The 22,444-nt window shown below is 47.0% G+C and overlaps 2 protein-coding genes and 2 long non-coding RNA genes across 6 annotated transcripts; 2 read left to right on the forward strand and 2 right to left on the reverse strand.

Annotated features, from left to right (window-relative positions):
• Positions 1-1,138: 1,138 nt before the first annotated feature.
• LOC148404626 (uncharacterized) lies at positions 1,139-4,304 on the reverse strand. Of its 2 annotated transcripts, none has more exons than XR_015861130.1 (5): positions 3,613-4,304; positions 3,056-3,331; positions 1,936-2,247; positions 1,756-1,828; positions 1,139-1,697 (listed from the first exon to the last, which is right to left on the reverse strand). XR_015861130.1 is itself a non-coding variant. In XM_088388402.1 (5 exons), the coding sequence occupies exons 1-4, from the start codon at positions 3,698-3,700 to the stop codon at positions 1,777-1,779; spliced, it is 750 nt and encodes a 249-aa protein (XP_088244528.1). In that variant the 5' UTR covers positions 3,701-4,296; the 3' UTR covers positions 1,139-1,697; positions 1,756-1,776. The 2 variants fall into 2 exon arrangements, 1 of the variants encoding a protein (XP_088244528.1); XM_088388402.1 differs by having other exon boundaries at positions 1,756-1,850; positions 3,613-4,296.
• LOC148404627 (uncharacterized) lies at positions 2,964-5,120 on the forward strand. The gene is made up of 3 exons (XR_015861132.1): positions 2,964-3,349; positions 3,619-4,879; positions 4,970-5,120. It is a non-coding gene; the product is annotated as an uncharacterized LOC148404627 (long non-coding RNA).
• A 7,699-nt stretch (positions 5,121-12,819) lies between these two features.
• Positions 12,820-18,882, reverse strand: LOC148404628 (uncharacterized). 2 transcript variants are annotated; one of them, XM_088387308.1, is made up of 5 exons: positions 18,457-18,882; positions 18,193-18,356; positions 17,636-17,911; positions 16,633-16,919; positions 12,820-13,155 (listed from the first exon to the last, which is right to left on the reverse strand). In XM_088387308.1, exons 2-4 carry the CDS (start codon positions 18,281-18,283, stop codon positions 16,645-16,647), a joined length of 642 nt encoding a protein of 213 aa, XP_088243434.1. In that variant the 5' UTR covers positions 18,284-18,356; positions 18,457-18,882; the 3' UTR covers positions 12,820-13,155; positions 16,633-16,644. The 2 variants fall into 2 exon arrangements, with proteins under 2 accessions (XP_088243434.1, XP_088243424.1); XM_088387298.1 differs by having other exon boundaries at positions 18,193-18,879.
• An 835-nt stretch (positions 18,883-19,717) lies between these two features.
• On the forward strand, positions 19,718-22,226 carry LOC148404629 (uncharacterized). The gene is made up of 2 exons (XR_015860885.1): positions 19,718-20,902; positions 20,974-22,226. It is a non-coding gene; the product is annotated as an uncharacterized LOC148404629 (long non-coding RNA).
• Positions 22,227-22,444: the final 218 nt, after the last annotated feature.

The following is a 22,444-nucleotide window of genomic DNA, read 5'->3' on the forward strand; positions in this document are numbered from 1 at the left end:
AAGAGATTTAAGTGAGACTGAAAGATTTCGAAGAAGGATGCATATCTCTTGAAACTGCTAAGATTGTCACGTCTCGTCCCCTGTTCGTATTTTCATAGTTTCTGCCCGTGTGCCTTTGTGCTCGCCCCTCCCCTCCTGTTTGCCCATGATTAGTGTGATCATTCTCACCTGCCTCTTGTTACCTGTTGTGTATGTAAGTCCTGTCTGCCCCTCACTCCCCGTCGGATCATTGTTGTCGTCATGTCTTGTCTTCTTGTCTCACGTCCCCGTCGGTCGGTCGGTCGGTCAGTCAGTCTAGTTGTTTTGTTAAGTCATGTCAGTTTGCCGAGTCCGTTAGTTTGTTTTCTCCAATAAACCCTGGTCCAAGCAGCGTTTGGTCGCCCTGCTCCATCCGATCCGTGACAAAGATATTGGGGCGTGACGAGCACAGAACCATCAAACATTTCCTTGCAAGCAATCAACAATGTGGCAAGAAAGGTGTTACACACAACTGGGTGTGGCGAAATTTGTCCTCTGCATTTAACCCATCCCCGAGGGGAGCAGTGAGCAGCAGCGGTGCCGCGCTCGGGAATCATTTGGTGATTTAACCCCCCAATACTAACCCTTAATGTTGGCACTCAGCATTAAGGGTTAGTATTGGGGAAGATGCAAGCAAAAGATTTGAAAAGTCTCAAAACATGAAGCCACAAGGAACCAATGATCCCGCAGCGCTAGCGGCAATCTTCAATCTACCTAGAGTGCCCCAGAAGTACCTGGTACCTGGCATGCATCAGGCCTTACACCTCTGTGAACAATGTCTGGGAGGTTGTTGCCGCACAAAACGTTAGGCCGCATGGATGTTAGTGTGGTATTATTAAAAAGGGTGGGGCTATAGAGGGTGCTTTATTGTGGATATTTTTAAGAAATCCAAGCAATTGTCAAAGCGCAGCGCATCTAGGTAGAGACATGCTGTCTTCTAAAAGAGCAGAGTACAAATATATCCCTGGGCTTTGTTGCACACAATACCTCACGTCAAAATGGCGCTGAGGGCTTCTGAGAAACAACTTGGCCAGATTTCCACTGACGTTAACCGCCAAGGTGCATTTATCATCCAATTTGTCATCCAAAGTTTGTAATTGAAGCTGTATTTGAAGCTGTATTCAACAAATTTGGCCTTTATTCAAGTTAAAACCATGAGCATGCACATAATTGGAAGAATCCTTTGGAAGCAAAGCAGCATCTGACCGATCAAACTGATCCACGAAAATGAGAAAAATAAAAAAGTTTGCAAATCCCGCGGCAGCGGGCACATTCCAGGCTCTTGCTAACGGCTGCCCGTGATGCTGCAAAGCACCTTTGGCCCGTCTTTCAAGCTGAAGACTATCAAGACCCGGCTGGCTCGCTGTTTTCGTGGAGTCATCATGTACATTGTATCATAACATCGAGACAGAAAAGAGCAAGGAGCACTACAAAAGTGCTGCAAATGCAATTGATTCGGTTTTCATTCTCTTGCATTTTCTCTGTGTGTGTGGGGGGGGGGGATTTTTATTTTCTTCTGTGAAACGCTGCTCATCGTCGACGTTGAGTATCATCGTCTGGAGGGCAAAATCCTTTGGGAGGCCCTCGCTGAGGGTGGAGTGGGCTCGCTGAGGGTGGAACGGGCTGCTTGCGGTGGAGTGCTCCGTCTCCTAGCCAGGGACGGACTTGGACAGCAGCAGCTGAGGAGAAGCAGAAGGCTTGAAGGGAGGTCACTTGGACGGACGGACGTTGACTCACCCGCTGGTCTTGCGGCGGGCGCTACACCATCCAGTAGAGCTGAGCCAGGATGGACATCACCAGCAGAGAAACGCTGTAGGACAGGGCACCCACACCTTTTTTTAATAAAGAGAAAGCGGTCAGCTGGGCGCATATCGAATATGAACTGTAGTGACACTTGAGACGACTGAGAGTACTGACCTTTGTCGTCAACGCTCACAACATTGCTGCCACCATTGCCACCAACATCGCCGCCCTTGAGTGTCAAGGCTGAGGATGATATCTCAGTGCCGTCGAATTGTTTGGCCACGCAAACGTATTTGACGTTGACGGTTGGGTCAGGTTTGCTGACGATCATGACCGCCTTGCCCAGAATGTAGTCTCCATGGCCGACCGGAGCGTCGTCCTTCTTCCACACGAGGTCTTTGAAGTGTTCATTCTCGTTGATGGAGCAGTGCAAGGCCACAGAGTTACCAGTGTAACGTTTGACCTGGACACCGGAGGCTAGCTTTTCTATTAGACAAAGAAAATGCGGCACATTCACTTTTTGCCCAAAGGTTGCCAACGTGTGATGGCAACAAAATGTTGGACCTTTGAAAAGGGGGCAAATCATCGTTTGGATTGCATACATTCCAAAAAGCTAACTTTAGATCATTACAAGAAAGAAATGTTTGACCTTTTAGAAGGGGGGCAGATCACCTTTTGGATTGCATAAATTCCAAAAAGTTTGAATCATTACAACAAAGAAATGGTTGACCTTTTAAAAGGGGGGCAGCAGATCATCTTTTGGATTGCATAAATTTCAAAAAGCTAACTTTGAATCATTACAACAAAGAAATGGTTGACCTTTTAAAAGGGGGCAGGAGATCCATCTTTTGGATTGCATAAATTCCAAAAAGCAAAATTATTACAACAAAGAAATGGTTGACCTTTTAAAAGCGGGCAGATATTCTTTTGGATTGCATTTTACTCAAAAGTCCAAAAAGCTAACTTTGAATCATTACAGCAAAGAAATGGTTGACCTTTTAAAAGGGCGCAGATCATCTTCCGGATTGCATTTTACTCAAATTCCAAAAAGCGAACTTTGAATCGTTCCAGTGAAAATCTCACACTTTTCAGACAATCTTTTGGATGGCATTTTACGATAAATTCTACAGGATGATAAAGGCAACTTTGAATCATTAATAAATACTATCATCATTCATAATAAAATCTCGCAACAGGCCCCCTAGAACACTTTGGACTTTTTGCTCTTGAATCGGAGGTTGGCTGTGATGCCAAAAGAGGAAACTTAGTAGTGATAGTGATACTTCAAACTCACCCACAATCTTAACATAGAACACCTTCACTGTAGCGCTTGCAATCGCAGTCCCCTCGATGGCCACGTACGTCCCTTTGTCGTCGGCCTTCAGTGTTGTGATCGTCGCGCTCTTCTTTTTTGTGTCAGTGCTGTCGAAGGTTGCCCAGTCATCGGCGAGAGTTGATCCTTCCTTCTTCCAGGTGATCGCTTCTTGAGTGCTACTGCCGCTATTCAATTCGAGCTTTTGACCCACATTGCAGGTGCATATGTTGTCCGTATCGCACGAGCAGGTTGGGGCTGCCAGAAGTAGAAAAGGTGAATTCCTCCCAGTCCGTCCCATACATCAAAGTACACCCTCAACAATGCTGGCTTAAGAAGAGCCATCCCAATCGGCGGTAAAAATTGGAGCGGCCCATGCACCATGCAAGTTTTTTTTTTTCATTTGGTAACACAACACAAAGTTGAGTAACTTCCTGGGTCTGTCAGCACTTTTAAGGGTGTACCCAAAAAACGAGTTTACTTTAGTGCTGACTTTGCAATGTCGATCGCGCATCTCAAAAGACAATTTCGACTGTTACCTGCAGCAGCAGCAGCAGCAGCAGCAGCAGCGAGGCACAAGAACTCGAGGAGCAGCACAAGTGCAAGCTGCATCTTGAGGTTCAGCATTGCAGACGATCTCTCTCCAAGCAGGCACGGAGTCCGCAACAAGTCTTGGCGGCGGCGGCGGCAGGTAGGTTAGGTAGGTAGGTAGGTAGGTAGGTAGGTAGGTAGGTAGGTAGGTAGGTAGGTAGGTAGGTAGGTAGGTAGGTAGGTAGGTAGGTAGGTAGGTAGGTAGGTAGGTAGGTAGGTAGGTAGGTAGGTAGGTAGGTAGGTAGGGCACAAGGCGGACGCAGTCAGGCAGCTGGCAGCGAGCGCAGTGTGCAAGTGATGGCTGCTCCGCCCGCCGTAGATCATGATCCGCACGTCACATACAGCAAACGTCAGCAAGCGGCTTTGACACGCAGGGGACACTTCGAGCCTTTTGCTTTCAAAACAAAGCATGTGGGGAGGGGGCCCCCGGCCACCTGACGTGACGTTTGGCGCCCTCTTTGCATGACGCGGCGAGCGTCAGTGACACGCAGGCGGCTTCTGCCAGCAAATCCCGCAAACAGCGCATTTTGTCTGCGAGAGAACCCCATTTTTAATCATTTCTTTCCAACTGCATTGCCTTCCTTTCTCTCCGTTATTTCCCCAAGAGCAAAAGTCTCGCAGGTCTCGCAGAGTTCAAATGCCCGCATTTTCCAATTCGTGCTGCGTCATCATTGACACCGCCGCCACTTTAAAGACAAAGGCAAACAACAAGCAGGCACGTGCACTCATAGGAGGCAGGTGAGGCAGTGCCTCACCTTGCCACCAGGGGCGGTAAAGGGCTCAACATGGTTTCCTCAGCTGTCACCATAAGTTGTTAAAAAATGAATATTATAATAAAACATAATATAATATCTGTCCTGTGGTCTATGCTTTTAATGCAATTTTGGTGTGTTTCCTATACATTTGGATCATTTTCATAGTCAAAATAGCTGTAGTTCTTGTCTCGGGAGATGAGATTCATGGAGGCTGAGGCAGTGACAGGTAGTGCCTCTCAGGGCGTGCGTGTGAGAGTGTGCACCACTCACACACTGTACTGAGCGCGTGCAAACGGCGCGTGCTTGCAGTCAGCGGGAAAATACGGGCCTTGAGGCAGCCAGTACTTTTACCTCAAAGATGGGGCGATCGTGAGCCTGCGGCTAATAGTTCACTACACGAGTAAATGCAAGAGTAAATTAAGAAGAAAAAAAAGAAAAGAAAAACAACCAACAACATTCGGTGCTAACGCGTTGCTATTTGGCTTTATTTTCCCTGAAAATGGAGGATATAATTTCGAAGATAAGACATTTTTCAAAACTTGTTTTTCAGTCAAAGCAAGAAATCATAAGTAAGGGAAGACCAACGCCAGATTTGCAAGGATTAATTCAAACTACGGGCCTCCCGGGAGGATATGTTCCCCCCCTGTAACTTGGGCTAGGAATGAGGGAACCTGTTCAAATTTGCCACACTACCTGAGCAGACCCCCAGGAAGACAGAAAAAAAACAGCTGGAGTCTAGGACTCACCGTTCTCAAAATAAGGGGGGGGAACATATCCTCACGGGCCACCCGTGAGGATATGTTCCCCCCCTGTAACTTGGGCCAGGAATGAGGGAACCTGTTCAAATTTGCCACACTACCTGAGCAGACCCCCAGGAAGACAGAAAAAAAACAGCTGGAGTCTAGGACTCACCGTTCTCAAAATAAGGGGGGGGGACATATCCTCACGGGCCACCCGTGAGGATATGTTCCCCCCCTGTAACTTGGGCCAGGAATGAGGGAACCTGTTCAAATTTGCCACACTACCTGAGCAGACCCCCAGGAAGACAGAAAAAAAGCCAGTCGATGTCCAGGACTCACCGTTCTCAAAATGGGAGGGGGGCACAAATATTCACGCCTTGACATTTTTTATAGCGTTCCTGTTACAATTTTTATCCCACCACCTTTCACTTTGCTTGGGACAAAAGGAGCCTTCAGAACTGAAATTTCTTCTCAATTATTCATTCAAATCAATTCACTCAAATCATTGTCGTTATGAAAGATTTGATCACAAAACGTGTGTGGCTTTTTCTTAAATGAACACGTGTGACACTGCTAGAGTGTCAGCTTTTGATTATATTGCGCTGTCATTTTAAAGCAAATTAATAAATGCAACAATATTAATTTGCTTTGAAAATACCTGAGTAATAAAATGGATGGATGAATGATGATTACAATTAAGAATAAAGTCTCCTTTGTAATATATACTCCTTGTAGCATGTAACGGTACCCAAAAGGAGGAGTTTCTTTGCATCGAGGTTTATGCAAAGAGCTCACGTAATTATATCGTTGCTTTTTGGTGAAGTGAGTGAGTGTTCCGTCTTTACGACTGGTCTTTGAATGCACCCCGCTTCAATGGCAGAACGCGGATGAATTTAAAGACATCAAATGAGAATAATCCTTTATAAAAATTAAAATTGACTGACGCAAACGTGAATTCTTCATGTTTTTATTGAAAACAACATAGTGCTGACGCCGGCGGACGCCGTACGGCATCGGTTTTTCGCTTTCCAAACAAGCTGTGCGCGCTCCCGCGGCAGGGGGAACAAAATCTCACGGGGGAACCAAATCGAGCACAACACCGGCACCTGATATACGTAACACACCCCTTCCTCCACACGCGCTCTGTGTGGTTGATACGGACTGTGGGGGCGGGTGTCAATTGATATACAAACCAATCGTCTTTCCCTCCTCACATGCTCCCGGCCTGAGTGGCCTGGCCTGTCTCTCTGATGGGCGCGCAGACTTAAAAAAACAAAAAAAAAAAAACAACAACAGGCCAATCCTAGGCCGGCGCTTCGGGAATACTCACGGTTCTCCCTACCGTCAGTCCGGGCGTGACAGTAATCCCTCATCTGTCGCGGATAATTGCTTCCAAAACCACCCGCGATAGGTGAAAATCTGCAATGTTGAGAAATTTACCACACCCATAAAATACTTTTGTGAACCTCCATTGTATTTTTTAAAACTGTATTGTACTTTTAAATGCTATTTAATATTTTAAACACATATATAAACATTTTAAAGTCAACCTGATTTTCATCAACAGTCTTTATTTAAATGAATAAGACAATCGATAAGAGTAATTGCATTGTTACAATATCCGCACAAGACCTTCATGAACCTTTATTGCAGTTTGTTGTTGTTGTTTTCTACACTTTGTAGTTTTCTAAACACATTATTTTTGTCATTTCAAACACTTGTAAAAATGTTGAAGTCAAACTGACTGTCAGAAACATTCTTATTTATTTCAATAAATAATAGAAATAAATAAGAGTAAATATGTTGTTCCAATATCCACACGAGTCCATGATGAACCTTTTTTTGAAGTCCAAACGTGTCTGGCTCCTCTCTGCTCTTGCGTGCTGGCCGACTGACGCGCCCCCGCGGCCCAACGCGAGCGCATCCGCACAAGACTTTTGTCATTTTATTTTTGTACACTCTTTTGTACTTGTAAATACGTGATTGTATTTTAAAAACATTTTAAATTGTAAAGGTGTCACGGCTCCGCTCCGCTCTTGCCGGGCTGACCGGCTGACGTGCCGACCCTCCCTGCAGCCGAGCAGTGCGAGGGCTTCCGCACAAGATGGATATCGTCGTTTTATTTCCAAACACTCAATTGTATTTTCAAGTGTAAACGTGTCACGGCTCAGCTATCGATCAGCTATCGATCAGCTATCACTGTTTCTCCACGCTGCATTGTTTTTCCTGCGTCCGCGGCCGTGTCACATCTCCGCTGTCGCTTGAGCTCAGAGGCGCGCGTCGCCAATACGGAACTGCTCATCATCAGTCCTCACCACACAGAGATGGGACCAAGTCACATGTGCAAGTCTCAAGTAGGTCTCAAGTCTTAACCTTAAAGTCTCAAGTAAGTCCCAAGTCATTTTTTTCTTGGGCAAGTCAAGTCACGGATTACGTCAAGTGAAGTGAAGTGAAGTGAAGTGAAGTGAAGTGAAGTGAAGTGAAGTGAAGTGAAGTGAAGTGAAGTGAGGTGAGGTGAGGTGAGGTGAAGTGAAGTGAAGTGAAGTGAAGTGAAGTGAAGTGAAGTGAAGTGAAGTGAAGTGAAGTGAAGTGAAGTGAAGTGAAGTGAAGTGAAGTGAAGTGAAGTGAAGTCAAGTCAAGTCAAGTCAAGTCAAGTCAAGTCAAGTCAAGTCAAGTCAAGTCAAGTCAAGTCAAGTCAAGTCAAGTCAAGTCCTTAAATAGGTCAAGTCACCTTATTATTGCAATTTTACGCGCAGAATCTCATCTTGGAAACGAGAAAAGACAAGAAATAAGTAACCACCATTGTCCAATGTGTCTAACCTGTTTCAAACATATGACAATAATTTGGATTTGCACTGTAATTACTGATATTGAGTAAAATACACCATGGAATAAAAAAAAAAAAAATTTAAAATACCTCACACAATGATCTATTGACAGCTCAATCTAAACAAATTAACGTCTGCGGACAGTGTCTGACACATTTGAGTTGCAATATGAAAAAAACATCTGAGAAAAATCTGAAAGAAGAAACACATTACAGAGCGTTAGAAACATTTTATGTTTCATCTGTAACATCTGGAGACACCAGAGCTCTATCAACTTCAACATTGTCAGAAAAAATAACAGCTTGTTCTTAGAAAAAGATTCCCTCACAGCGGGGATACAACGTTCAACTTTGTAGAATTTCACTTGTCTCTGTGGGGATGTACCGTATGGTCTGACAGACATGCAACATGCAACATTGTATATGGTTAAAAAAAAAAAAGGTTCTTTGAGGCTTAACTGTAGTTTTTATTTATTAACTTGCTCCATATCAAATCATATTTACTTCAGTTTCATCATCATCATATTCATTGCATTAAAGCTATATATACACACACCTATTTAGATAAATGAAAAGCACTTACTGGGCAGAATGGCTCTTCAAATGACGGACAAAGTTTGAAGTTGTCGTCTGGCTGTCTGAAATGTTTCTGTTGCATATCTTGCACTGTGCTGTCCGTCATAAAGGTAATTACAATAGCCGAAGGTGATGATGACTCGCGGTACCGCTCCCGCTGACATGTTTATGTGATATAAAGGGGCGTGATTCTCCAACAAACACGTTCGGTACGTAGAGAGGGCACGGCTGATTGATTAACAGGGTAGTGATCCAATCATGACAACATCATTCTCAGCCTGCGCTCTCCTACCGTGTTATCGATATGATTTTTTAAAAATGTATTAGTAATTTTATATTCAAACTGAAAACATCAACTAAATAACACTGAAGTCATTCAAAGCCATCGTGTCTCAAGTCAAGTCCCGAGTCTTTAACTTCCAAGTCGAGTCTCAAGTTTTTTTTTTTTTTTTGGTCAAGTCAAGTCACAAGTCATCAAAACAGCGACTTGAGTCCAAGTCACAGTAACACGAGTCCCCATCTCTCGAGTCACCACAGTTTTGTCTGTTTTGACACGCACGCCTGCCGCTTGATTCTCGTTTGCCTGATCCTGTGTGTTATGAGATGGCCGGATCATTGGTCCATCCATCCATCCATCCATCCATCCATCCATCCATCCATCCATCCATCCATCCATCCATCCATCCATCCATCCATCCATCCATCCATCCATCCATCTTCTTCCGCTTATCCGGGGTCGGGTTGCGGGGGCAGCAGCTTCAGGAGGGACTCCCAGACTTCCCTCTCCCCAGCCACTTCGTCCAGCTCATCCCGGGGGATCCCAGGGCGTTCCCAGGCCAGCTGAGAGACATAGTCACTCCAGCTCGTCCTGGGTCGTCCCCGGGGTCTCCTACCGGTGGGACATGCCCGGAACACCTCCCCAGGGAGGCGTCCAGGAGGCATCCTGATGAGATGCCCGAGCCACCTCATCTGGCTCCTCTCAATGTGGAAGAGTAGCGACTCTACTCCGAGTCTCTCCCGGATGACCGAGCTTCTCACCCTATCTCTAAGGGAGAGCCCGGAGATCCTGCGGAGAAAACTCATTTCGGCCGCTTGTATCCGGGATCTCGTTCTTTCGGTCACGACCCATAGCTCGTGACCCTAGGTGAGGGTAGGAGCGTAAATCGACCGGTAAATTGAGAGCTTTGCCTTTTGGCTCAGCTCTCTCTTTACCACGGCGGACCGGTACAGAGTCCGCATTACTGCCGACGCTGCACCGATCCGCCTGTCAATCTCGCGCTCCATCCTCCCCTCACTCGTGAACAAGACCCCAAGAGACTTAAACTCCTCTACTTGGGGCAGGATCTCATCCCCGATCCGGAGAGGGCATTCCACCCTTTTCCGATCGAGGACCATGACCCTCATCCTGACCGCTTCACACTCGGCTACGAACCGCTCCAGTGAGAGCTGGAGATCACGGCCTGAAGAAGCCAACAGCACCACGTCGTCTGCAAAAAGCAGAGACGCAATGCTGAGGTCCCCAAACCGGCTCCCCTCAACGCCTCGGCTGCGCCTAGAAATTCTGTCCATAAAAATTATGAACAGAATCAGTGACAAAGGGCGGAGTCCAACCCTCACTGGGAACAAATCCGACTTACTGCTGGAAATGCGGACCAAACTCATCGGCATCGGTGATACAGGGATCGAACCGCCCTTATCAGTTGGCTCGGCACCCCGTACTCCCGAAGCACCCTCCACAGAACCTCCCAAGGGACACGGTCGAACGCCTTCTCCAAGACCACAAAAGGAAGGCGTGTAGGTGGAACTGAGGAGGTCTTCGAAGTATTCTCCCCACCGACTCACGACGTCCCGAGTCGAGGTCAGCAGCACGCCATCCCCACTGTAAACAGTGTTGACGTTGCACTGCTTCCCCCTCCTGAGACGCCGGATGGTGGACCAGAATTTTCTCGAAGCTTTCCGGAAGTCATTCTCCATGGCCTCGCCAAACTCCTCCCACGCCCGGGTTTTTGCCTCAGCAACCGCCGAAGCCACGTTCCGCTTGGCCAGCCGGTACCTGTCAGCTGCCTCCGGAGTCCCGCAGGCTAAAACGGCCCGATAGGACTCCTTCTTCAGCTTGATGGCATCCCTTACCGCCGGTGTCTACCAGCGGGTTCGGGGATTGCCGCCACGACAGGCACCAACGACCTTACGGCCACAGCTCAGGTCGGCCGCCTCAACAATGGAGGCCCGGAACATGGTCCACTCGGACTCAATGTCCCCCGCCTCCCCCGGGATGTGGGAAAAGCTCTGCCGGAGGTAGGAGTTGAAGCTCTTCCTGACAGGGGATTCTGCCAGACGTTCCCAGCAGACCCTCGCAGAGCGTTTGGGTCTGCCAGGTCGGACCTGCATCTTCCCCCACCATCGGAGCCAACCCACCACCAGGTGGTGATCAGTTGACAGCTCCGCCCCTCTCTTCGTCCGAGTGTCCAAAACATGCGGCCGCAAATCCGATGACACCACTACAAAGTCGATCATCGAACTGCGGCCTAGGGTGTACTGGTGCCAAGTGCACACATGGACACCCTTATGTTTGAACATGGTGTTCATTATAGAATATCCGTGTCAAGCACAGAAGTCCAATAATAGAACACCGCTCGGGTTCAGATCGGGGGGGGGGGGGGCGTTCCTCCCAATCACGCCCTTCCAGGTCTCACTGTCATTGCTCACGTGAGCATTGAAGTCACCCAGTAGAACAATGGAGTCCCCAGAAGGAGCGCTCTCCAGCACTTCCTCCAGGGACTCCAAAAAGGGTGGGTAATCTGAGCTGCCAAGGCGGAGGGAGGCTACCCTCTCGTTCACCGAGGTGAACCCCAATGTGCAGGTGCCCAGCCGGGGGGCAATAAGTATACCCACACCTGCTCGACGCCTCTCACCGTGGGCAACTCCACAGTGGAAGAGAGTCCAGCCCCTCTCGAGAGGGCTTGTACCGGAACCCAAACTGTGCGTGGATGCAAGTCCGACTATGTGTAGTCGGAACTTTTCTGCCTCACACACCAGCTTGGGCTCCTTTCTAGCCAGAGAGGTGACATTCCATGTCCCAAGAGCCAGTTTCTGCAGCCGGGGATCAGACCGCCAAGGTTCCTGCCTTTGGCCGCCGCCCAGCTTGCACTGCACCCGACCCCTTTGGCCCCTCCCACAGGTGATGAGCCCATGGGAAGGGGGACCCACGTTTCCTTTTCGGGCTGTGCCTGACCGGGCCCCATGGGCAAAGGCCCGGCCACCAGACGCTCGCCTTCGAGCCCCGCCTCCAGGGGATCATTGGTCACTTTAGCTAAAGTGCAGCCTCAGTGGAGTGGTTCGCTCTAAAACCAGACTGTAACCATTCGACTGTAATCAATAAGCTGCTGCACGACCACTGTTTTGAGAATTTTTGCTATGAATGTAAGATTCGAAACCCGCCTATAATTACAGAGACAACGCTCTGAACGCCGCCTCCGGTCCTGCGCAACTGCTCCTTCGGGCCTGCTCTACTCTTCGCTCTGTCAGGTTGCTTTCTATGGCCAGCCGGCATGTCCTCCCACGGCCAGCTATACGAAACAACGCAGCCTTCCAGTCAGCCGTGGGTCACCATTAATCCACACAGACACTCAGTCCAGCTTGTACGGCCACTCAGCCATCTATCCACTTCCCCTATCTCATTGGTTCTAAACCTGGCTTTGATCGAACCCTAGGGGTTCGGTGAGTCGGTGTCAGGGCAGAAGGCGGAGGTCCACTGCGGAGGTTTAACGCACCTGATTTATCCTGTAAATTCGTGATGACGCGTGTCTGAACCCGTCTCGCAAAAGCGACACTAATTTGCGGGTATGTCATTTGTTAGCTCATGCAGTGTGTTTTTTCTTTGAACAAAGTGACCCACGCGCACGGCTCATTTGGCGCACCAGTAAAAATCAATGTCTTGAATTTAAACTCCCCCCCCACTAAAGAGGGCTTGGTTGAATGCGCCTATGGAACTGGTGGGCCAACAAGGTTAAGAACCACAGCCCTATCCCTCTACTTTCAATACTTTGCTCTGCCCAGTTTGACACATGTGCTGTGGATCTCTATGTTCCGTGACTTGTGCCTTTACGTATGACACTTTACGTTTTCTCCAAGACAATGTCATTTGATTTGTACTTCGATATTGCGCATAGGAACATATGCTTCTGAGAAAACATTTGAGGGCAGAGTTGCACTCATCTTTACTGCTAAGGTGCATCTATCACCCAAATGGAAGCCGTATAACAAATTTGGCCTTTATTCAAGTTATAATAAAGATTCAAACCATGAGCATGCACATAATTGGGAGAATCCTTTAGAAGCAAGGCAGCATCTGACCACACGTAATGCGACGAAAACTACAATCAAACTGATGCATGGAAAATGAGAAAAAGAACGTTTGCAAATCCCGCGGCGGCGGCGCATTCCAGGCTCCTGCCTGTGATGCTGCAAAGGAACTTTGCCGCTTCCTTCAAGGTGAAGACCATCAAGACCCGGCTGGCTCGCTGTTTTCCAAGAGTCATCTTGCATGTTGACTCCGCCGTATCATAACATCGAGACAGACAAGAGCAAGCAGCACTACAAAAAAAAAAGTGCTTTAAATACAATTGATTCAGTTTCCATTCTCTTGCATCTTTTGTGTGGATGTCTGTCTGTGTGTGTGCGTGCGTGTGTGTATATATATATATATATATATATATATATATATATATATATATATATATATATATATCCATCCATCCATCCATCCATCCATCCATCCATCCATCCATATATATATATATATATATATATATATATATATATATATATATATGTATGTGTATATATGTGTATATGTGTATATGTATATGTGTGTATGTGTATACATATATATATATATATATATATATATATATATATATATATATATGTGTGTATGTGTATATATATATCTGCACCCAGTTGTGTGCAGGTTGGGTACGAAACCCCAATAAGCACAATCAAGCTGAACGAGGCAGCAACTGACCTGAAGAACAAGATCATGGCGAGAATGAATGCTCAGGAACCTAGATACACACTGCAGCGGCTAAGTGAAGTACCCTCAGAAAGTCTCCTAGAAGATGTGAATGCAGCACTGACAACAATTCCTATGGCTACCATCACTGAAACCAATGAGCTGATATACACCTCAGCAGCAGTGATCCTAGAAATGCTTGGCTACAAGAAGAATGACCATATGCGACCACAACAGTGCCCACCATGGAAGAGAAGGCTGGAGGCCAAAATCAAGATAGCACGGAGAGAAGTGAGCCAAATGACAGAGGCCCAGAAAGGTGCAATGAAAAAGCAAGTTCCCAAGAAATACAGCCAGATGCCCATACCTGAGGCACTCGAAAATGCCAAACAAAGACTCCAAGGCTTGGCCAGCCGCCTAATGAGGTACACAAGAGAGAATGAAGCCTGACGAATAAACAGGTTGTTCACAACACAACCAGCGAAAGTGTACGCTCAGTGGCAGGGCAGACCCACCAAGGCTGGAAACTGAACAGTACTGGAAGGATATATGGGAGCGGGAAGCATCACATAAGAAGGATGCACAGTGGCTGGTGGCTCTGAGAAAGGACCACAGCAAGCTCCCTGAACAGAACCCAGTAACCATCACAGTGGCAGACATCCAGAGAAGAGTCTCAGGAATGAAAAACTGGACAGCACCAGGCCCTGACATGATCCACAGCTACTGGCTCAAGAAACTTACAACTCTCCATGAGCGCCTGGCAGCACAAATGAACCAGCTGCTAAGGGATGGGACTCACCCTGAATGGCTAACCAAGGGCGTACGATCCTGATCCAGAAGGATCCTTCAAAGGGTACAGTCCCATCCAACTACCGGCCAATCACCTGCCTCTCCACAACATGGAAGCTGATGTCGGGCATAATATCAGATCAGCGGGCACATGGATCAATACATGAGCACTGCTCAGAAAGGGATTGGTAAAAATACCAGAGGAGCAAAACATCAGCTCCTGGTGGATAGAACAGTCACCCAAGACTGCAGAACCAGACGTACCAACCTGAGCACTGCCTGGATTGATTACAAGAAAGCATATGACTCAATGCCACATACTTGGATCACTGAATGCTTGAGGCTGTACAACATCAATGGGACTCTGAGAACCTTCATTGCCAACTCGATGAAACAGTGGAAAACCACACTTGAAGCCAATGGCAAGCCACTTGCACACGTGACCATCAAATGTGGTATATACCAAGGAGACGCTCTGTCCCCAATGCTGTTCTGTATAGGACTGAACCCCCTCAGCCAAATAATCAACAAGACGGGCTATGGATACCAACTCAGGAATGGGGCCACCATCAGCCACCTCCTCTACATGGATGACATAAAGCTGTACGCTAAGAACGAGCGGGACACTGACTCCCTGATCCACACTACCAGGATCTACAGCTCTGACATCGGAATGTCATTCGGACTTGAGAAATGTGGCCGCATGGTGACTAAAAGAGGAAAGGTAATCCACACAGAGGGGGTCTCACTCCCAGAAGGAACAATAGCAGACATTGAGGACAGCTACAAATACCTTGGAATTCCACAGGCAAATGGCAACCTTGACGAGGAAACAAGGAAAGCAGCCACAGCCAAATACCTCCATCGAGTAAGGCAAGTCCTAAGAAGTCAGCTCAACGGCAAGAACAAGTCCCTCGCCATTAACAGCTACGCCCTACCAGTAATCAGATACCCTGCAGGAATCATACGGTGGCCAAAGGAGGATATACAGACCACAGATATCAAGACACGGAAGCTCCTAACCATGCATGGAGGGTTCCATCCCAAGTCCAGCACCCTGAGACAGTACACGAGCCGTAAAGAAGGAGGCCGAGGACTAGCGAGCGTGAGAACCACTATCCAAGATGAAACATCCAAGATCCATAAGTACATCAGGGATAAGGCCCCAACGGATCACGTGCTCAGTGAATGTCTCAGACAATGGGCATCAAAGGAAGATGAGGTGCTGGAGGGACCATCATGGGAGGACAAGTCCCTACATGGGATGTACCACCGAAACATAGCTGAAGTGGCTGATATCCAGAAATCCTACCAATGGCTAGAAAAAGCTGGTCTGAAGGACAGCACAGAGGCACTGATCCTGGCTGCACAAGAACAGGCCTTGAGCACCAGAGCATTAGAGGCCCAAATCTACCACACCAGACAAGACCCCAAGTGTAGATTGTGCAAAGAAGGTCCTGAGACAATCCAGCACATAACTGCAGCGTGTAAGATGCTGGCAGGTAAAGCATACATGGAGCGCCATAACCAAGTAGCTGGAATAGTGTACAGGAACATCTGTGCAGAGTATGGACTGGAAGTCCCAAGATCCAAGTGGGAAACACCTCCAAAGGTGGTAGAGAATGACCAAGCCAAGATCCTCTGGGACTTCCAGATCCAGACAGACAGAATGGTAATGGCGAACCAACCGGACATTGTGGTGGTGGACAAAGAGCAGAGGAAAGCCGTTATGGTTGACATAGCCATCCCAAATGATGGTAACATTAGGAAAAAGGAACATGAGAAACTTGAGAAATATCAAGGGCTCAGAGAAGAGCTGGAGAAGGCCTGGAGAGTGAAGACTTCAGTGGTACCTGTGGTCATTGGAGCACTAGGGGCAGTAACCCCCAAACTGGAGGAGTGGCTGAAACAGATCCCAGGAAAAACATCTGACATCTCAGTCCAGAAAAGTGCAGTACAAGGAACAGCAAAGATACTGCGTAGAACCCTCAAGCTCCCAGGCCTCTGGTAGAGGACCCGAGAGCTTGAAGGGAAAAAGAGACCACCCACGGGGGGTGAAGAGTTAGTTTTTTATGTGTATATGTGTATGTGTGTATGTGTATATGTGTATGTGTATATGTATGTGTGTGTTTATATATATAGCGGAATGCTCCGTCTTCTAGTCTGTGTGGGCTAGTCTGTGTGGGTCACAAAGATAAAGCGTCATTTCAAATATGGACTGTGGTGACCCTTTAGGGGGCGCCACCTGCTGGGGGACAAAGAAAACTCACCCCTGCTGCTCACTAGACGTTGAGTGTGAAGCCCGCGGATATCTTCTCAGTGCCGTCGGGTGATTTGCCAACGCAAGAGTAGTCGCCGTCGTCGGATGCGCTGGCACTATTGATGATCAGCATCGCGTTGTTCACTTTCAATGTGGACTTGCTTGAAGAAATTGCCTTGCCGTCCTTCTTCCACTCGATTGTTTTGAATTTCTTCAAGTCACCCTGACCTCCCAAGAGGCAGTGGAGAGCCACCGTGTTTCCAGTGTAATGATTGACCTTGACACTGGTGACCCGATCTGTTGGGAAAAAATGTGCCACTTTCACTTTTTGCCCAAAGGTCGCGTGTGACGACAACAAAATGTTTTACCTTTTAAAAGGAGGGCAGATCACCTTTTGGATTGCATAAATTCCAAAACGTTTGAATCATTACAACAAAGAAATGGCTGACCTTTTAAAAGGGGGGCAGCAGATCATCTTTTGGATTGCATAAATTTCAAAAAGCTAACTTTGAATCATTACAACAAAGAAATGGTTGACCTTTTAAAAGGGGGCAGGAGATCCATCTTTTGGATTGCATAAATTCCAAAAAGCAAAATTATTACAACAAAGAAATGGTTGACCTTTTAAAAGCGGGCAGATATTCTTTTGGATTGCATTTTACTCAAAAGTCCAAAAAGCTAACTTTGAATCATTACAGCAAAGAAATGGTTGACCTTTTAAAAGGGCGCAGATCATCTTCCGGATTGCATTTTACTCAAATTCCAAAAAGCGAACTTTGAATCGTTCCAGTGAAAATCTCACACTTTTCAGACAATCTTTTGGATGGCATTTTACGATAAATTCTACAGGATGATAAAGGCAACTTTGAATCATTAATAAATACTATCATCATTCATAATAAAATCTCGCAACAGGCCCCCTAGAACACTTTGGACTTTTTGCTCTTGAATCGGAGGTTGGCTGTGATGCCAAAAGAGGAAACTTAGTAGTGATAGTGATACTTCAAACTCACCCACAATCTTAACATAGAACACCTTCACTGTAGCGCTTGCAATCGCAGTCCCCTCGATGGCCACGTACGTCCCTTTGTCGTCGGCCTTCAGTGTTGTGATCGTCGCGCTCTTCTTTTTTGTGTCAGTGCTGTCGAAGGTTGCCCAGTCATCGGCGAGAGTTGATCCTTCCTTCTTCCAGGTGATCGCTTCTTGAGTGCTACTGCCGCTATTCAATTCGAGCTTTTGACCCACATTGCAGGTGCATATGTTGTCCGTATCGCACGAGCAGGTTGGGGCTGCCAGAAGTAGAAAAGGTGAATTCCTCCCAGTCCGTCCCATACATCAAAGTACACCCTCAACAATGCTGGCTTAAGAAGAGCCATCCCAATCGGCGGTAAAAATTGGAGCGGCCCATGCACCATGCAAGTTTTTTTTTTTCATTTGGTAACACAACACAAAGTTGAGTAACTTCCTGGGTCTGTCAGCACTTTTAAGGGTGTACCCAAAAAACGAGTTTACTTTAGTGCTGACTTTGCAATGTCGATCGCGCATCTCAAAAGACAATTTCGACTGTTACCTGCAGCAGCAGCAGCAGCAGCAGCAGCAGCAGCGAGGCACAAGAACTCGAGGAGCAGCACAAGTGCAAGCTGCATCTTGAGGTTCAGCATTGCAGACGATCTCTCTCCAAGCAGGCACGGAGTCCGCAACAAGTCTTGGCGGCGGCGGCGGCAGGTAGGTTAGGTAGGTAGGTAGGTAGGTAGGTAGGTAGGTAGGTAGGTAGGTAGGTAGGTAGGTAGGTAGGTAGGTAGGTAGGTAGGTAGGTAGGTAGGTAGGTAGGTAGGTAGGTAGGTAGGTAGGTAGGTAGGTAGGTAGGTAGGTAGGTAGGTAGGTAGGGCACAAGGCGGACGCAGTCAGGCAGCTGGCAGCGAGCGCAGTGTGCAAGTGATGGCTGCTCCGCCCGCCGTAGATCATGATCCGCACGTCACATACAGCAAACGTCAGCAAGCGGCTTTGACACGCAGGGGACACTTCGAGCCTTTTGCTTTCAAAACAAAGCATGTGGGGAGGGGGCCCCCGGCCACCTGACGTGACGTTTGGCGCCCTCTTTGCATGACGCGGCGAGCGTCAGTGACACGCAGGCGGCTTCTGCCAGCAAATCCCGCAAACAGCGCATTTTGTCTGCGAGAGAACCCCATTTTTAATCATTTCTTTCCAACTGCATTGCCTTCCTTTCTCTCCGTTATTTCCCCAAGAGCAAAAGTCTCGCAGGTCTCGCAGAGTTCAAATGCCCGCATTTTCCAATTCGTGCTGCGTCATCATTGACACCGCCGCCACTTTAAAGACAAAGGCAAACAACAAGCAGGCACGTGCACTCATAGGAGGCAGGTGAGGCAGTGCCTCACCTTGCCACCAGGGGCGGTAAAGGGCTCAACATGGTTTCCTCAGCTGTCACCATAAGTTGTTAAAAAATGAATATTATAATAAAACATAATATAATATCTGTCCTGTGGTCTATGCTTTTAATGCAATTTTGGTGTGTTTCCTATACATTTGGATCATTTTCATAGTCAAAATAGCTGTAGTTCTTGTCTCGGGAGATGAGATTCATGGAGGCTGAGGCAGTGACAGGTAGTGCCTCTCAGGGCGTGCGTGTGAGAGTGTGCACCACTCACACACTGTACTGAGCGCGTGCAAACGGCGCGTGCTTGCAGTCAGCGGGAAAATACGGGCCTTGAGGCAGCCAGTACTTTTACCTCAAAGATGGGGCGATCGTGAGCCTGCGGCTAATAGTTCACTACACGAGTAAATGCAAGAGTAAATTAAGAAGAAAAAAAAGAAAAGAAAAACAACCAACAACATTCGGTGCTAACGCGTTGCTATTTGGCTTTATTTTCCCTGAAAATGGAGGATATAATTTCGAAGATAAGACATTTTTCAAAACTTGTTTTTCAGTCAAAGCAAGAAATCATAAGTAAGGGAAGACCAACGCCAGATTTGCAAGGATTAATTCAAACTACGGGCCTCCCGGGACGGACTACAACACGTTCGTTTCAAAAGGATTGGTGCTCTAAAAAAGACTTCATTTACAAGTTAAGGTAAGAACACTGCAGTGGTGTGTTTAAATGTACAGTGGTGTGTTTAAAATGTTATTAAATTTAATCAAGAATGGGATAACAACCATGTATGCTTGAAAATCTGACTTGTGAGTCAGTGCCTTAGCGTCATGCAGTACGTTTGTAAATCTGACTCTGACTCAGTGCCTTACCAACCCCAACCCTCACCTCACGTCACTGACAACAAGCACGTATAGGTGACGAATCGTAGGCAAGCCCATTTTGGAAGTCAATGCACTTGTTTTCAACTCAAATGAAAGGCAACAACAAGGTTTCTCAGGGTGCCACGATGCGATGCCTCCAGGCTCCTTTTTGGCAACTGCTTATAGTGCAAAGGGCAACGGGTTTGACGCCAAGTTGCGCAAGTGACTTTTAATTATTAAAGGACTAGGTGGACAGTGACCAATTGTTTGACGCTTGAACGTGTTTGCGACAATAGCACGCTCTGCTTTGTTTTTCTGTGTGACTTGATTTTTTTTTTGCAGCATCAGCCACCAGCCAAGGAGCGGATTGCGCGTTGCTTGCGTAACTTGTTTTCATTCTTGCAGGTTGTCGATTGCGTTCGTGGAAAGTTTGTGTTGGATTTACAAGAATATGTTAACCCTTGCCCTTTTGGTTTTTATGATGAACTTGTTGATGACGTGGTTTTCAGGACATGATCCGCGGGCGCCAGGATTCATTTTATGACTGTTTTTATTTTGATACTTGATGTCTGTTTTTGTGTGTACAAATGTCCGCTGTCAGCCGGGCTATAAGCTCACTGACAGGAGTGCGATGATTTTTGTTTGTGTTGCCGAGTGTGTGTGGTGGACAGTCAAGTTTCAAGGACTTGGGGGGATGGTCCCGGGGCCCAGATGGTAACTAGATGTTCCGCGGGCCTGGCTACAATGAGTGTGGTGATGAGAGGGGACGCTTTGCAGGTTCCTTTTGATACGTAATGACACATTGGGTGAATGTGTCAAAGGGGGGAGTGGTAAAATAGAAATGGGTGAGTAGGTTTCAATTTGTAATTGTGATATACAAAGTTTTTTCCAAATTCCCTTGTTTTCAAGCTTTAACAGGACATGCCAGAATTCACCCAGCAGTGATGGAAGGACCAGAGGAAGACCAGTGACATCTGGTTGTGGTGTGGCGATGACAAATTATAGGATCGCTTGCCAAAGAATGCATCAGGTATCTGTGCCCTCGTGTCGTTGATAATGCCTATGGTGGTTGTCCCCATTGAAATACAGAATCTCAATTAGAACCTGGAGTCCCCACTGGCGGAGCTCCTGAAGCGAGCCAAAAGAGACGTTTTGCCCCCGTGGTTGAGCGACGACGATCCAACATATATTGACACTATAGGAGTGCCCCGGGGTGTGCCAGATAAGTATAAACTCGTTAATCAAGTGTCCTCGAAAGTATCTTCCTATGGATCACCCCCAATAAAAATGTAGACCGTATTAATTACGTTCATTACGATGTCCAACGACTGGGTAATTATACAGCTGAATAATTTGCCGCAGTTCATGAACAATTGGCTGCAACGTCGTTAATGGCGTTCCAAAATAGAATTGCGTTGGACATGCTATTGGCTAAGGAACATGGTGTGTGTGGAATGTTTGGTGATGCATGTTGTACTTTCATCCCAAACAACATGGCACCAGGAGGCCGACTGACCAGGGCACTGAACAAAAAGATGAAAGATCATTCAGGCGTACACACCGATATTTGGTCTGATTGGATGAAAACGTTCGGAAGCTGGAAAGGCCTCATCATGTCTGTGCTTGTTGCTGTGGCTATTTTTACTACAGTTATGATTTTATGCGATTGTTGTTGTATTCCATGTATTAGGTCACTCACTGTCCGGTTGATCGAGAAAACCGTTGGCCCGTTGCCACCGATGGGCCAATATACCCTGGTGACTCAACATGAGCAGCGGGGGGAAGGAAGGACCGACAGCGCGCTGGTGGCTGTTTGCTAGAGTAACGGGTGATGACCTCATAAATGAGGTCATGAGAGGGAATAAAGGAAAATGTGCTTTCGGGAGTTTGCAAACATATTTTTTAAGGTTGTGTTAAACTTATAATCATATTAATATCTAGTATTGGAGTGCTCGTGTGGATTGGTGGGGGCCGAAGAATGTGCAGGCAAACTGCATGAACTTGTTTTCTTCGAAGTGTTGTGGAATAGGCCCGGATAGGGAGTACCGGAGGAGACCACCTCAAGGTCGGTGAGGAACGAGAACAACAGCACGTCTATGAGGCCGGGCTTCGAGGGGAAAACCCAACCGCCTGACCTCAGCAGCACCTGGACGGGGAGGAGATGGCCATCGACCAATCATCTCACAATGTTTTGCATGCTTTAATATTCATATTGTGTTCTTTAAAACTGGGCAACCCGGAAGAATGTGTCGTCTTTTGGTGGTCACAAAAACGCACGAGTTTTAGTGTGAGGGACCCGGGACCCAGGCCTGTATTAGTGCGCTTTGTCAGGAATAAACAATTGGTAAATTTGGTCTGATTGATCTACTGGTCTTCTCTTTGACAGAAAAAACTCGCAAAATTGTTAGGTGCGCCAGTGTGTGGATTAGGACATAGCAATTTATGTGTTAAGTGTTGATTGCAATTTGGAGTCAGATCAATAACTAAAATCCGTAACCTAACATTATATAAACACATTCTTTTGTTCAGGCAAAAGAATTGGTATCATTACGAAGGCATTCATGATGAATCT

The sequence above is a fragment of the Syngnathus floridae genome, chromosome 1 (assembly GCF_059516105.1).
Source record: "Syngnathus floridae isolate MCC-2025c chromosome 1, RoL_Sflo_1.0, whole genome shotgun sequence".
In the NCBI taxonomy this organism is placed as follows: domain Eukaryota; kingdom Metazoa; phylum Chordata; class Actinopteri; order Syngnathiformes; family Syngnathidae; genus Syngnathus; species Syngnathus floridae.

Bases quoted from the DNA above. Each gene is read 5' to 3' on its own strand.
- LOC148404626 (XM_088388402.1), bottom strand. From the start codon at position 3,700: ATGCTGAACCTCAAGATGCAGCTTGCACTTGTGCTGCTCCTCGAGTTC. The intron at 2,248-3,055 runs GTGAGTTTGAAG...TTTGTCTAATAG, and splicing joins GTTCTATGTTAAGATTGTGG to AAAAGCTAGCCTCCGGTGTC. The intron at 1,851-1,935 runs GTCAGTACTCTC...TATTAAAAAAAG, and splicing joins TGTGAGCGTTGACGACAAAG to GTGTGGGTGCCCTGTCCTAC.
- LOC148404628 (XM_088387308.1), bottom strand. From the start codon at position 18,283: ATGCTGAACCTCAAGATGCAGCTTGCACTTGTGCTGCTCCTCGAGTTC. The intron at 17,912-18,192 runs GTAACAGTCGAA...TACTTCTGGCAG, and splicing joins TGCTGCTGCTGCTGCTGCAG to CCCCAACCTGCTCGTGCGAT. The intron at 16,920-17,635 runs GTGAGTTTGAAG...TTTTCCCAACAG, and splicing joins GTTCTATGTTAAGATTGTGG to ATCGGGTCACCAGTGTCAAG.